The 16,520-nt window shown below is 38.9% G+C and overlaps 1 protein-coding gene across 1 annotated transcript in view; it reads right to left on the bottom strand.

Moving 5' to 3' along the window:
• Positions 1–16,520, bottom strand: part of PREP (prolyl endopeptidase) — a 148,245-nt gene that overhangs the window by 88,646 nt on the left and 43,079 nt on the right. Inside the window, exon 7 of the mRNA XM_024115546.3 lies at positions 6,720–6,825. Coding sequence (XP_023971314.1) covers positions 6,720–6,825 — 106 coding nt within the window. The remainder of the gene's footprint in view (positions 1–6,719; positions 6,826–16,520) is intronic.

The following is a 16,520-nucleotide window of genomic DNA, read 5'->3' as shown; positions in this document are numbered from 1 at the left end:
ACGCGCAGGCTCAGTGGCCATGGCCCACGGGCCCAGCCGCTCCGCGGCAGGTGAGATCCTCCTGGACCGGGGCATGAACCCGTGTCCCCTGCATCAGCAGGCGGACTCTCAACCACTGCACCACAGAGAAGCCCTCTTTTCATTTTTTTAAATGAAACTTTATTAGGTGCATTTATTTGGAATTCAGAAACTTTTAAATTGTAGCTCTTCCTCAAAGTATTTATTTATTTATTTATTTAATATATATATTTTTGGGCTGCGCTGTGTAGCATGTGGGATCTCAGTTCCCTGACCTGCGCCCCCTGCATTAGAAGTATGGAGTGTTAACCACTGGACCGCCAGGAAGTCCCTAAATTAAGTTTTCATTAAAAATTTTAGAAGCCCACATATTGGAGTGAAAACAGACAACTCTGAGGCCTGATATTTAACTGTAACGTAAAAAATACGTGAAAATTTATTCTAAATTTAGTCTACATGAAGCAACTTTATGTATTCAAAATATTTATAACAAATTTAGGAAACAAAGTGTGTGTGTGTGTGTGTGCGCGTGTGTGTGTGCGTGTGTGTGTGTGTATATCTCAAAAGAAATAGTAGTCTTGATTTAGAAAGGTACAGAAAATATAACTAAGAAAATCCAGACAAAATCATTTTCTTGCAAGGTTCAGGATGATTAATTTCAACTAATCTGCATGCATGAATCACATTAAGAATCACAGGAGTCAAGACACAGCTGTCTTTTCCATTGCAGAACTAATAAAATGTCATGCCTCCCCGGTGTCCTGATACCTGGATACCTTTTTACTTTCAATTTTAAATAAGAGAAGCAGAAATCTTCTGCTCATATAATACACAGGACTGGAGAAACATAGTCTGTACTTTTTGATTGTTCTCAGGGTTAAATAAAGGACAAAAATTTAATTTAAAACAGCTTGGAGGCCAGAAGGGTAAAGATTCAAAATACAATTAAATTAACAGTTACAGATGGAGGATGGCTTCTCAAGCAGGGCCACCTGAGCACGGGATCCCTAAAGGGGCAAGGGAAGTTGCTGGAGACAAGCTGGTGCCCGCTTTCTATGAGTCTGTGTTAAAGAAAAGTTACTCTGACACTTGTAAAAAGGTAAAGAAGACTTTATTCAGGACTATTGGGATAGGTGTCAAGACTACTGCAATTAGGGACAGAGGTCAGGCTGAACTCAAATACAGAAAAGACAGCTGGAGATTTATAGCCAATGTGCAGAATGAGGGGACTGGTGATCAAAAACTACTAAGAGAAGATATCAGGTTAGGGGGATTCTTGTTGAAGGCAGGTCAAGCATGTGGGGAATGGACAGGGGAATGAGGAATTTGATCAGATATCAGGGGTAAGGGACTGTCTTTAAACTGACTTAGCAGGATTCTCACAACAACTGGGCTATGTAGGCCAAGCAAAGAGGGTGGGGGGGCAAGGAACTAAGGCTGAGACCTAATTGAGAAGAGGCTCAGAGGAGCCTGACTAAAGTCTGGTCAAGGAGAGAATCTTTGTTGTCATCAGGCACTGTTCTAGGTGCTGGGGACTCCAAGAAGAGCAAGACAGACAAGATCCCTGATCTCATGCAGCTTAAAAATACTCACACAGTGTTTTTATATGGAGAGAGAAAGAAATCAGAATAGGGGAAAGGGTGGGGGGGAAGAAGGGCCAACTACAGAGGGAAAAGTATCAACCAAAAGCATGAGGAAGCATGGTAACTTCTAAGGCAGAATTCCCTCTTCTCCCAGAGAAAGCTGATAGTGACTTGGAACACGTCTCTGGCAGCCAGCCCAAAAGAGGGTGCGATATTCTTTGGAGGGGGCCTGCTTAGCCGTTTTGAACACGTGGAAAATTATGCAGACTTCTAATGCCCAGATGATGGGCCTAGTGCCATTTCCGTACAGTGGCGAGTGAAGTGAGTCAGGGGAGTTACCTGTTCAGACAGGTAAGGACAGGAGCAGCTACAGGAACTGCAGTTCCTGTGGAAAGGCTACGGCCCATTGTTTGCAAGAAATGTGTTCGTATTACCACTAAGTAAAAATACTGCAAATGTAAATGGCAGAAATGAGGTTCTCCGAAGAGAGGCAAAGGGTAACAGGAGAGAGATTAAGCTCACAGAGCAGCACGTAGTAAGAAGGTCAGTTAGTCCTTGAACAGAAAATCAAATTGACATGACGAATGTAAATCATAATCAGAGAGAACACTTTTCATTCTCAACATTCTAAGATTTTTTTCCATTCTGTATTTATGTAGTTTTATTTTCATTTTATCTTTTTCTATGATATTAAGGAGCCATTGGCCACTTTTTTGTGCTTCTTATTGCAAACTGCACACAGGCAGAAAGGTTTCCTGGGAGACAAAGATGATGGAAATGTTATAAAAGAGCTTAAGTGAAATTATTTAGCTCTCCAGACAGGCAATTTAGTGGTGCCCTAATAAATAAAAAATTAATGTACAGTAAAATACTGATAAATCTCCCTGACTTTAAGGTAAAAATGATTAAAATTATAACAGAAAGACCTGAGGTTATCAAAAGGGATATCAATTTCAGCAATATAACATTAACGATTTTATAACACTGGATTTAGTTTTCAGTCACCAGCTATTCAGGTTTAACTCACCTAATATTTCAGTTAACTAGCGTATTTTGCATTTAACTTAAATGTTAATTATTCTTCTCCTTAGTTTAAACAGGGTAACAAAAATGGGGGAGCAGTAAGGAAACAGCAAGAAAAAGATCCTAGGTGGTAGTCACAGTCACCAACTGGGCATATGCCCCCTGGAATTTTCAGTTATCAACCTGCAAAATTAAACATATCTCCCATGAGAGGCACACCTCTTCATGTTTTCTTTGATGTAAGGCCTCTTTTCTGATTATTAATCGGGTTTTACAGAAAACAAGTCAAAATCAAGATCTGTGTTTGGAGCAGCTTCGATACTGAAGATAAATTATGTTTAGGGCATCTTCAATCTATTTTAATCCACTACCTAAAACCATGGTGCAGTGATTCCAAATATTCCCCTTTCAGTCAGAAAACAAAAGGATAAAGAAGGCATACTTGAGAGCCCACCGTATGCCAGGAACCCTGCTAGGCCCTTTTCTATGCATTTTCATTATTCCTCATGAAGTAGGTATCACTGCCTCATTTGTAGTTGTGGAAATATTAAGAGAAAAGGATAACTTTCTCAAGGTCACCAATTATTTAGAGGTAGAGCTGAGATTAAAATTCACATCTGATTTGACAGTCTTAAGGTTACTGTCTCAATATACTCAACTGTAATTAATAAGAACTATTTAAAAAATTTTATGATTATGATATCCATCTGCTATGTCTCCCCCGTTACAAACCAAATATACTTAGTGTCTTCAACAGTTAAACTCACGCACAGTACTTGTTTTTTTAATCAGTTATAATCATATTATTAACTCACAATGAAGCAGCAATCAATTAAAAAAAACAAAAAGACCCAAGATCTCTCTAATCTTGACCTACACAATTGATTTTTGAACCCATGGATGGAAACTGATTTCCAGCTCATCTTCTTAGTACTGGTCAATCATTGCAACTGTTGAGAGCTTTCAGAATCCCAAGACCACCATTCAAAAGAAGAGCTCCTCTGAGGTTTATGTTACCCACGAGTTTAATACTAATAAAGCAACAATTTAAAAAAGATTACAGGCCCAGTGTTACACCCAGAATTTAGGAGCTATCACTGGGAACACTCTCCAAACTGATCCTAACCCATCTGTGTACAACTCAACAGCTTAAATTCACCTACCTTACTCACTTAAATTCTACTTTCTTGTCAACAGTATATTATGTATTTTTCTGAATGACACAATGAATTTCACATACTGGTCAGTTTAGTAACCTTCTTTTTTATTTTTTTTCGCGGTACAAGGGCCTCTCACTGCTGTGGCCTCTCCCGTTGCAGAGCGCAGGCTCCGGACGCGCAGGCTCAGCGGCCATGGCTCACGGGCCCAGCCACTCCGCAGAATATGGGATCTTCCCAGACCGGGGCATGAACCCGTGTCCCCTGCGTCGGCAGGCGGACTCTCAACCACTGCGCCACCAGGGAAGCCCTAACCTTCTTATAAAATGACATCAGGTTAGTATCATAAGACTTATTTGCTCTACTGTCTTCCATGTGGTGTTCCACGAGCTCACTGGGACGGTCTTTTTGCTAGTTCAACTTGTCTAGGCTGATGTCCTGAGTTAATCGATCAAACATTAATCTAGGTGTTACTGTGAAGGTATTTTATAGATATGATTAAAGACCATAATCAGTTGACTTTAACTAAAGGAGATTATCCTAGATAATCTAGGTAGGCCTGAGCCTTCCAGCAGAGCTGAGGCTTCCAGGAATAAGAAGAAATTCCACTTGTGGATGGCAGCCTGCCCTTCCTGATGGCCTGCCCTACTAGTTTCAGACTTACCTAGCCAGCCCCATAATCATGTAAGCCAATTCCTTGCAATAAATCTCTTAATATATATATCCTACAGGTTCTGCTTCTCTGGTTAAACCTTGAAGATACATTCACAAACCATCAATATTTCACAAACATAAAACACCTAGAAATACCTTTAGTAAGAAAGATGTAGTTCCTATGCAACTCAGAGATACAGTCCCAAATAAATTTATAGATTTACACATAGCTCTAGTCAAACATAGCTGGATTTTGTTCAGATCATGACAAAATAATCTTAAAGTTCCTCTGTAAGAATTTGTAAAGAAAGAGAGAAAAAGAGAACAATTTGGACAAGAATAATTGCTAACGTTTACTGAGTGCTTACTCTGTGCTGGGCTCTTCATCTAAGCTACACAAAACCATCTAGGAAACAGAGAAGACAATGGTCACATAAGCTAAGGAAAGATCAAGTCGGGAGGGAGGCCAGGACCTGGCTTATGTGGTAAATAATGCCTTCCAATCTGAATGCATCAGAGCCAGTGGGTTTCTTGATGTACTTGTGAGGAGGGGTGGATTCTGCGTCCTCCTATCCCGCCATCTTGAGTCCTCCCCAGCCACTAGGACTTCTTGGATGCTTCCCTGTTTCTCTCTCATGCACCTCTAGTGCACCTGTGCACCTCTGTACTGCCTTCCTTCTGGAATCCCAATCTCTGGGTATCACACCCTCTTCTCTAATCTCTCACGAGTGCTGAGTGGGGGAAGAGGTAGTGGAAAAAAAAAAAAAAGGTAAGGACCAAGAGGTCAGGGAGAAAACAGAGGTGCCAGCACTTGCTAAGTCTCATTCAAAGTATTACCATCTATTATTAAAGTGGATGGAGCAATAGCAGTTCAGTATATGAATAAGTGGATGAAACTGCTTAATTTACGCCAGCTGCAGAGAAGACAATTTGTGTACCTTTAAAAAACTAGGCTACCTAATAATTTAAAGATATAATGAAGTAATAAATACAAAATGAAAGCAGCACTCTCTGGAGGAACACTGTAACTGAAATTTTTAATAAACTGGAGAAAGGCCAAGTCCCTTCCACCATCCTAGACCCACAGAGGAACACTGGGCAGGACAGCAGCACAATAACTGCTGTTAGTTTCTTTCCGATTTGACCTTCCAAGCTCAGCTCTATGCAGACCTAGACTTGCAACTCAAGTGAGCGATTCTTGGGCGGTGGTGTGCTCCTGTCAGAGAATGTGAAAACTGATGTGGTGGATGCAATTTTCTTGAGATCAAAATGGGTGTATCTTTTTTTTTTTTCCAAACAGAAAAAAAAAATGTAGCTTTATTCAATGGATATATATTTAATATTAGAAGAGAGATGACTTCATCCTGCTGTATGTGTGAATGGTGCTCTGTAACAGCTAAGAATGTTAGGATACAGATCTTGCTCAGAGAAGTTTAAAAATGATGCAGTGTCCAATCAATAATAAAAATAGGTATATATTTTCTGATCATAATGTAATATAGATTAGATACTAATAATGGGGTAATCTAATCAACAATTAGAAATGTACTCAATATTGTATATTTTGAAAATTTGTGTCAACTATCTCTAAAATATATTTATTTTACATTAACCAGAACATGGTGTAATTGTATCCTTGTCTGGGTGCTAGTGTATCCCTGATAAGAGTTTTTGGGTCTGAGAATTTTCAGCATAGTAAATAGTGCAGCTGAAAAGCTTTAATGCTTGATGATGGTGCTAGTATGATAATAAATGTTGGAAGAAAACAACATTTAAAATGAGCCATGTCTAGAACTTGTAACTGGCTGGTCCTATGCTTACATATCGTTTCAGGAAGCAAAATCAGGCTGACATTGTACGTGTGTTCAGTACTGTGCAGTTGTCCTGTGATCATCTTTTAACCAAATAAATTGTCACTAGTGTCCTATCTCTTTCCTGTGACAGCTTGCACCATTACATCTAGACAGTCATAATGCTTCACAGACCAAAGGGTCAGTTTCCCCCAAACACTCTTCATGTGCAGTGTGGACAGGAAACTTTCACACTCCTAAGCATGCAAAAAATATGGTTAGCCTCAATCTACAGAGAAAATGCTAAAGCCAACAAAGAGCTTCATTCAATTTCTTTTCATTTTAAGGAATAATATCGAAATAAAAAATCATATGAACTGAGATGACGTGGCTAAACTGAAGAAGGTTTCTTGGGAAATCAATTAGAAGACCAACATATTTGCTTTTTAATGGAGCTTCCTGGAGTAATCATCCGTGTTTGAAAGACAGCTTACCGGTGATGCCACTGGGTTCCCGCTGGAGGTCACAATACCAGAGTCGGTTTACAGGATCACACCCCTCCCTTATCGACAACAAGACGTAGTGACCGTCGTCAGATAACTATGAAGGGAACAAAAACAGCACACGGGGCTGATGAGAATATATTTTTTCGTGAGAACACTGTTAAATATTAAGTAAAAAATAAAGGTTCACCGCAAATGCAGTATCTTTACCCCAAACAGTTGGATTGGATAAGAAAGTTATCAGAAGAAAAGGTGAACATCAATTTTTTAACTTATTTCACTGTTAATCACAGTTTATTTTAACAAAACACAGTGAAATATTTAAGTTGAAAATATTTATATATAACTGAATGCCATGACTCAGTGTGACTTTTATTTAAAGTCTATTCTTTACAGTCAATAATACTGTAATAATTTTGTATGGTGACAGATGGTTACTGGACTTGTCACGGTGATCGTTTGTAACGTATTTGTTGGATCCCTATGTTGTACACCTGAAACTAACACAATATTCTATGTCAATTACACTTAAATTTTTTAAAAGTTAAAAAAAATAGTCTATTCTTTAACTGAAAAATACACGCAATCTGTCATTTTGAATATAAATGTCCCTGAATTTGAAATTTTGTCACAGGTTACACATTTTAAAAGCTGTTCTAAATGAGCAAGAATTAGCAAAATGGGCACAGATGCACAAACGTTCATTTGTGGTTCATACCGGTCACATTAGCAAGTTTCTACTGAACAACTAAACAACTTTTTATGCGTATCTTTAGTCCCCTATATATCACAAGGCAGCAGAGATAAAAGACCTGTGCTTCAGTGGATTTCTTTTAAAATATTAAACAGGAGAATCTTAGGTAGCAAAAAGAACCCTGATAAAAAACGAATGCAACAAATAATACATTATGGTTTTGAGTTGTCAAAATTGATATAAGTAGTATCAGACTATATACATCCTTTTGCAACCTTTTTCATTCAATATAATTAAAAAAATTAATCCATGTTGATACATGTATATTTGCTTCACTTATTTTAACTGCTGTAAAATATTCCAATCTAGGAATACATCACAACTAATTGATCCATTTTCCTACCACATAATTAGATTATTTCCATTTTCTTCCTTTGTGGTTTTTGTCCTTATTACAAGCAATACTTTAAAAAATTTCTGAACATGTTTATCGTGGCCTCATATACATGTTTCCCGGGGTACATAACTACAAGTAAAACTGCTCAGTGGTATGATATGCACATACTCAACTTTACTAGATGTTGCCAAATTATTTTCCTAACTGGTTGTATTGACTTACACTCACATATCGGCTGTCCTGTTTTCCACATTCTACTCTGAAGGTGAACTTTATGTGTCATCTTGGCTAGGCCACAAGACCTATATATTTGGTTTATTTTAGATGTTTCTGTGAAGCTGTTTTTTTTGGATGAGGTTAACGTTTAAATTGGTGGACTTTGAGTAAAGCTGACTATTCTCCATAATGTGGGTCAATCTCAACCAGTCAGTTGAAGGCCTTCATAGAAAAAGACTGACCTCCCCTGGCCAGAAGGAATTCTGCCAGCAGATGGCCCTTGGACTCAAGCTGAAACTCCTCCCTGGGTTTCCAGCCTGTCGGCCTACCCTGTAGATTTTGGAAGTGTCAAGGCCCTACAATCATGTTAGCCAATTCCTTTAAACAAGTCTCTCTCTCTCTATATATATATATATATTATATATACATATATTCCATTGGTTCTGTTTCTCTGGAGAACCCTGACGAATGCACTTACCAACAACTGCTATTCCTTCATTTATTCATTCAATAAATAGCTGCTAAGCAGCTATTATGAGCAAGACATTTTCCTAGATGCTACAGATAAATCAGTGAATAAATCAAGGGGGAAAAGTTTACATCCTAGTGGAGGAGACATGCCCATAAATATGGAGTAACACAGTCTGTTCTAAAATGCTAAATGCCATACAGAACATGAACAGGTCTGGGTAAGCGAGGCAGGATGTGTGGGGAGGGACTGCAGTTTTAAATATGGCAGTCAAGGGAGGCTTCATAAGGTGTCTTGCCAACCGATGGGAACATGCTGTATAGCACAGGGAACTCTACCTAAATGGGAGGGAAGTCCAAAAGGGAGGGGATATCTGTATGTGTATGGCTGATTCATTTTGTTGTGCAGTGGAGGCTAATACAACATTGTAAAGCAACCGTACTCCAATAAAAACTTTAAAAAAAATAAAAAAAAAAAAAGAAGGTGTCTTTCCACTGTCTTCTGACCTGCATTGTTTCACATGAGAAGTCATTCATGTTTTTCTCCCTATGTACAACGTAATGTGTTTTCTTACCTGGCTGCTTTTAAATTTTTCTTATTATCTTTGGTCTTCTACGAATTGTTTATAATGGGCTTTGCTGCAGTAGCTTCTTTCAGATTTGTTGAGCTTCTTGAATCTGTAGGTTTGTCTATTTTACCAAATTCATAACATTTTTGGCTGTTTTTTTCCTCGTATGATTTTTGTGTCCCCTCACCCGTACCCGAGGACTTCAAATACATCATGTTAGATCACTTAGTATTGTTCTACAGTTTGGTGAGACTGTGTTCATTTTTGTTTCAGTTTTTTTCTGTGGCTTAGTTTAAACTTGCTGTCTTCAAATTCAGGTATTTTCTTTTATAGTATCTAAACTGCTATTAAACACATGCAGAGAATTTTTTGATTCAGATAGTTTATTTTTCACCTCCAGAAGAATATTTGGTTATTTTTATGTTTCCTATTTCTTTGTTCATTTATAATTCACTAACATTTCCTAAAATCCTTTTAAAATTATTTTTATAATTGCTTTCAAAAAGTCTATGTCTGCTAATTCTACTACCTGTAATTTCTAGATCTGTTCTATTGCCTAGTTTTTCTCCTGGTTGTAAGTCACATTTTCCTGCTTCTTTACATATTGAGGAATTTTTTTAATCGGATTTTGAACATTTTTAATGCTATTCGGGTTTGCTTTTTTTTTTTGGTCTTTCTTTAAAATGTTTTGAGGCAGTTAATTTGGTGGATCAGCTTGATCCATCTAAGGTTTATTTTCAAACTTTGTTGGGGAAGGTCTACAGCCCTCCTGCAAAGGCATGGATGGCCTTTCTGGGGTCTCTCCTGAATACCCTGGGTGTTCACAAGGCCTTTCTACTTTAATGGTTAGAATGTGAAAGTCTCCCAGACTTGTTAAACCTCTGGTAGTTAACAGCTTGCAAGTCGCTGGTGGTTGTTCTCAGCTTGAATCATGGAGCCTCATCCTATGCATGCACCGCTCAATAGTCAGCCTAAGATGCAGGGGGATGCCAAGGAGATTTTTGGGACTCTTAGTGGGTGGATCCCACTTTGGACACTGTGCCTGCAAATTCCAGTGGCTTCAGTCTTCCTGAATTCCAATCTTTGGAGCCTTAGTTCAGTGAGACTGTAATATTCTGGGGGCTCCTCCTTCTTGTGCCAGAGTTCAGAAAATTCCTCCAGGCAGAAAGCTGGGGCAATCATATGACATCTCTCTCACACATCACAGTCGTGTGATACCTGCAGACCAATATCTGCAAATGGATGCTCTGTCTACTTTGGATAGTTTTCTAGCTGTTTACGGCAGGAGGGTTAGTCCAGTATCAGTTACACATCATGGCCAGAAGCAAAAACTTGTCATTATGCTTTTATTTGTTTAACTCATTTTTAATTCTTTATTGGATAATTACAGTTTTAGGGTATAGTATTATGTATGTTTAAAATACAGAGATGTAAGAATTAAGAATGTAATATAAGACTAATTAAAAGGATAATATTTATGATTAATTAAAAAAGTAACAATGATATAGTTTCTTTTGTCTTATTACATAGTAGGCTATTTTTAGGGTTTTACTTACTAGCAGCATCGAGTTTTTAGGCTTGGAGGAATTAGATTCCAGCTCTCCAGAAATGCCCATCCACTTTCTATCAGCAGATTTGTTTTGGTAAACCAGCTGTCTGTCAACCGGGCTCTCTGCATTTGTAAATTCGTCACAATAGCTGTGTGTGTCTACAACATCCAGTATGTTTAAGAACTTGGCAGCACACTGGATGTGAAACATCTCTTTCTCAGAACAATTATTTTAAAGCACAGAGGTAATTTGTACTTGTGAAATAGAAGTGGGATTCCAACTAAGTACAGTTTTATAAAAGATTCTAGAAAAGTCCCATTTAATTTGGCTGTTCTTTCTTGGTGACATTTTTTCTGAGTTCTGAAGTTGTCTCCTTTCCAAAAACTGAATCGTATTTTGCAGTATGAATTTTGGTCACAAACTACACATGACACTGAACTACTCAGGTGCACTCTCTTTATCTCTTTCCAGGCTCCTTCTAGTCTTTTCAAAGACTGTCAAATGGTTTTGGAGAAACTGCACATACATTTATGATTTCCATGTATTATTTTCTCCATTCTCATCCTCAATGTATTTCCGAAAATTACCTGTCATTACATTTTAAGTGGCTTTCTTTAAAATGAACATCTGGCTTGATGGAGTTTAAAAATTCACTCTAAGAATCCATATTTTGTCTTTATTAATTGTTACTGCTTCCACATCTTAATTTTGAACATTCTAGTCACCTTGCTTTTCCCTTCACACTGTATTAATATAAATTTCTTTATAAACTTTTTCCCTTCATTGACTGCACTGGGAGTTATATACTCTATTTCTAGCCTTTTATACATTTTCCTTAAGCTTTTCATATACATAGCTAATAAACCAGTGTCTAGAAATTCAGTTCCACCTCATTTTTAAACCATCCTATACTAAGAATAACATTAGCAACCTCATAACTATAACTTTATTAAATGTAATGGAAAGCAGCCTCATTAATAATACTTCATACTTTTGTCTTTTGTCCTTTAAATAAAGACAGACTCTTTATAGCTTAGTGCTTAGAGTCATGCTACATCAATCATAAATGATGGCTAATTCAGTTGCACTGATTCAGCCAACAGAATGATAGGGCAGTAAAACACTGCAAGAACCACACCAAACCTTCGATGACAGCTGTCTCAAGCACATCTAATGAGTTTTTCTCAGTATTTCTGCCTGCACCAAATGGTTGCAGCAGTTTATATTTAATCTAAGGCAGGAAGTCCCAAGGGAATTGCTGTTGGGATGCCAATTAAGTCAGTCTTTTTCTCTATAACTCTCTCATCACCACCCAGAGATATTCCAGAGCCACTTAAACAAACCTGCTAAACTGCAAACAACACTGAATTTCAAATGCTCAAGGTCTCAAATTTCAAAATCATTTATAAGTCATTGTTTCCCTAAAATATATAGTTTAGAAATATACCTTTTTCCACTAAAATTTAATCAGTAACAATGCATATTCAACCACGGCCTCACATTCAGACTATTTCAAGACAATTTAAAAAACGAATTTTGGGAATCACTGGGAGGGGAAGACAAAAATAATGTTGATGATGAGGAGACTTAAATCTCAACAGAAGAAAGTGACTTTCCTGAAATCCAGATAAAAGGAAGATAGAAAAGCAGGAGAGCCAAGGGCCCCTTCAGGCCTTCATGAACAGTTAAAATTCCAGTTCACAAAACATTGTTTTTCTTTAAACAACAGAAAAGCAGGAGAGCCAAGGGCCCCTTCAGGCCTTCAGGAACAGTATAAATTCCAGTTCACAAAACATTGTTTTTCTTTAAACAATAAGACATAGGCTAGGGCTTCCCTGGTGGCGCAGTGGTTGAGAATCCGCCTGCCGATGCGGGGGGCGCGGGTTCGTGCCCCGGTCCGGGAAGATACCACATGCCGCGGAGCGGCTGGGCCCGTGAGCCATGGCCACTGAGCCTGCGCGTCCGGAGCCTGTGCTCCGCAACGGGAGAGGCCACAACAGTGAGAGGCCCGAGTACCGCAAAAAAAAAAAAAAAAAAAAGACAGGCTAGAAAAACCGTGTTCTCTAGAAGCAATTAATCTCATTCAAAAGCACTGACTTTTCACAACAGGGTTGCAATAATGCTAGACTGACCAATTATGAAATTTGTAATTCTTAAATCGCAGCTTCCTTTTACTTTATGTCTATATTAAACAAATTTTCCTTAAGTCAAAATGATTTTATTTCATGAAATCTACCTTTTATGTAAATAAATATTAACAAAAACAAAATTCTAAGAACTACTGTAAATAAAATATTGACATTTGCTGATATTAAGTCCACTGATTGCATTTCAAACACCACCAATAGGATGAAAGTTAAAACTCTTTACCATTCTTGCTACCGACGATTTTTTTATAAGTATTTCCCTTTAGACACAAGTTACTTTGACAATCTAATTGTGTGAAGTCATTTGCTGAATTACATTTAGAGTACTGATTAAATATCTTTAGAAAATGTTAATTAAGGGAGACAGGAATAACATCTGTATTGATACAAGTATCTGGAAAGAGAAAAAATTCAAATGTACAAAGAATGTGGTATTCACAGATAGGCTACATAACATTTGGAAATCTGCTGGTACTTAGCTATTCATTATCCATAACCATATAAAAAACAAAGCCAAAAGCCATCCTCCCTTGCTCCTGGGGTAGATGAAGTTGGAGATAAAACTGTCACAAAAGGTGGCTGGTTTTAACAGGAGAATCTGCCGCCAGCCAACTTTCCATCTCCTTTACCAGAGACACAATTTAACATGTGCCACCAAACACAGCCGTCCACTATTTGGGGGAGTCAGAGCTGAGGCTGTTTATTCAACCAACATTTACCGAGAATCTGCTGCGGCTGAACCAGGCTCTGGAACCCACAGATGAACAGGACAGGGCATTCAAGACCTTATGCTTAGGTGGGAGGGTTAGACACTTAGACACACACACACACACACACACATACACACACACACACAAAGTTATACTGTAGACATTAATAGTGAGAAATACAAAGCACTGACGAGAGTGCCAGAGAGGAGCATCTAACAGGGAAGCGAGTTGGGAGGAAGACTGAGATCTGAGAAGGCTCTCGGGGAGACTTCCCTGGCGGTTCAGAGGTTCAGACTCCGCGCTTCCACTGCAGGGGGAGTGGGTTGGATCCCTGGTTGAGGGACTAGGGTCTTGCATGCTGATTTAAAATTTATTTTAAAATAAATTTTAAAAATTCATTTGAGAAGGCTCTTGGGAATGGATGGCCCCTGACTGATTTTTAAAAGGGAAGCAGAATTCCTCTAAAAGTGATTGCTTGACTCCTTCCATTCGTATAGCTGCTATGCTGGCATAGGTATCTGGTTCAGAGAGCTATGTCTAACACACACTCAAGCTACACACTCATTCTCAAGTATACATCTCACCGACAGACAGCGCGAGTAGCGGACACTGGGGTCTGCTGAAGCGCTCACTCCCCCAGCTGCTGAGCACCTTGGGGCTTTGTCCTCCAGGTAGAGAGAGCCACCCCTCCCAAGGTCACACGTTCTTTTCGGTTCATCCCACGTGCAATGACTGATTAATGCATAAAGGTATAAAGGCCCAGGCCCCTCACCCCTAGTTAGGAAAATGTTGAAGGGCTAACCCAGCTCAAGAGCTCCCTGTAGGACCGGCTGAGGCCCTTGTCATGATTTCATTCAACTTCGCCCCCTTCTGCCTTCACTCCCCAGCACAGGCGAACGTTTTGAAAGCACCCCCATTGAAATTCTGGAGGCTGCTCCCCAGGGAACCTGACCTGTGACAGCATGCAAGGCATCACGCCACCTGGTTTCTCATCCTGGCATATTTTACACTAACTGAAGGAAACCTTTTTAAGTGGTGGTTTCTAGTTTTGAAGAGGGGCACCCACGAACTGCTGCCATGTGCATTTACAGTTATCAAAAGGTAGGGCATAAGGTATGGGGTTATCAGACTTTATACTTTCATTCAAGAAGCCACATTAGTTCACTGAGAAATTTCACCTGTGCGTATTGTGGTATGAAGCCTCCCTGGGACAGTAATATTTACCAGGGAAACCTTTGACAGACATCATGCAAACTATTCGACTATTCGACAGTGTATATATTTTATACTTTATTCTGTTAGATTCACATGTGCTGCTCCAACACACTCATGACTCAGCACATTCAGGAACATAACCCTTACAAACCCAGAAACCATCAAACACGAAATTTAGAGATAAGCAGCAACCAGAGCAAACCTCTGGGGAATCTACCCCCAAATAATATGTTTTTATGAAATTTCTTCTGTTAATGCCTCATGTAGGTGTGACCGTGATCCATTTCAGACCAGAGTCTGGGTCAAGCTGCACCGTGTTCACAAGAGGTCACTGGCTCCACCATCAGCTCATTGGAGGCTTTTAAAAAAAATATGAATTGATGGAAATAAGTGTGAAATAGTATATATGTTCTATGCTGACAGAACATAAATAAAAAATATGTTGATAATACTAGTTTATCTAGAGAATGGGATCTTTGTATGTTATTCTATTTATTTATTTTTTAAAATTTTATTTATTCTATTTATTTATTTTATTATTATGATTATTATTTTTTGGCTGCGTTGGGTCTCTGCTGCTGCGCTCAGGCTTTCTCTAGTTGCGAAGAGCAGGGGCTACTCTTCATTGCAGTGTGCGGGCTTCTCATTGCGGTGGCTTCTCTTGTTGTGGAGCACAGGCTCTAGGCTCACGGGCTTCAGTAATTGTGGCACACGGGATCAGTAGCTGTGGCTCACGGGCTCAGTAGCTGTGGCTCATGGGCTCTAGAGCGCACGCTCAGTAGTTGGGGCGCACGGGCTTAGTTGCCCCGCGGCATGTGGGATCTTCCCGGACCAGGGCTTGAACCCATGCCCCCTGCATTGGCAGGTGGATTCTTTACCACTGCGCCACCAGGGAAGTCCCTTGTATGTTATTTTAAACAATAAATGTATTTATTACTAGCATAAAAATTTTAAAGTAGATGAATCTGCCTATTTTTAGTCTCAACGCTATGTAGTAAAAACAGCTGGGCTTTCCAGCTGACCTGAATAAGCTAGCTTTTCTTCATGCATCTCATATTAAGAGAAAATTAACAGAAGATCACTTTATTAATGTTTTAAATTCTCAACCATTTAACTATCTACAAAGTTGTCTTTCAAAACGTTGCGACCCATAACTAATATTTACATATACATAGACTACGTGGACTTTCATCAAACTTATTATCCTTTTCAAAGAAAAGCTCATAAGCTGTTTTATGCTAGAGCTACTAGACTCCATGGTTACATGGTCTTGTGTTAATAACCAAAGCTTCACGGACATGAAATTTCTTTAATATATATAATTTTTTCCACTTAGAATCCAACAAGAAGAGGGTGGATAAAGTCTTTTCGTAATTTGAATGTACCTGCACTTCTTCAAATCGAGGAAACTACTTTCTTTTATATATTATGACAAAAGAATTCATTGTGTGTATAAAAAAAGTATACTAAAAAGCAGTGAGACTTAAAGTGGCCTGGAATTGAAATTAACGAAAGGTGTGAAAATGGATTTTAATAGCTTTGAGAGTTAATCATGTTCCTCTCAGAGCAGGAAACTCTTATCAGTTTTATCTCACAGACCCTTGTGGATTCCTTTCATAAAGGTTGTGAATCATGACAACATCTCTTTACTAAGTATACTAAGTAGGTTTCCAAAACATAATCTAGGAAAACTTTTTTTTTTTTTTTTTTTTTTTGGGGTATGCGGGCCTCCCCCTGTTGGGGCCTCTCCCGTTGCGGAGCACAGGCCCCGGACGCGCAGGCTGAGCGGCCACGGCTCACGGGCCCAGCCGCTCCGCGGCACGTGG

Source organism: Physeter macrocephalus, chromosome 10, assembly GCF_002837175.3.
Source record: "Physeter macrocephalus isolate SW-GA chromosome 10, ASM283717v5, whole genome shotgun sequence".
Lineage (NCBI taxonomy): Eukaryota > Metazoa > Chordata > Mammalia > Artiodactyla > Physeteridae > Physeter > Physeter macrocephalus.
This window is presented reverse-complemented; position numbering and strand designations above follow the sequence as displayed.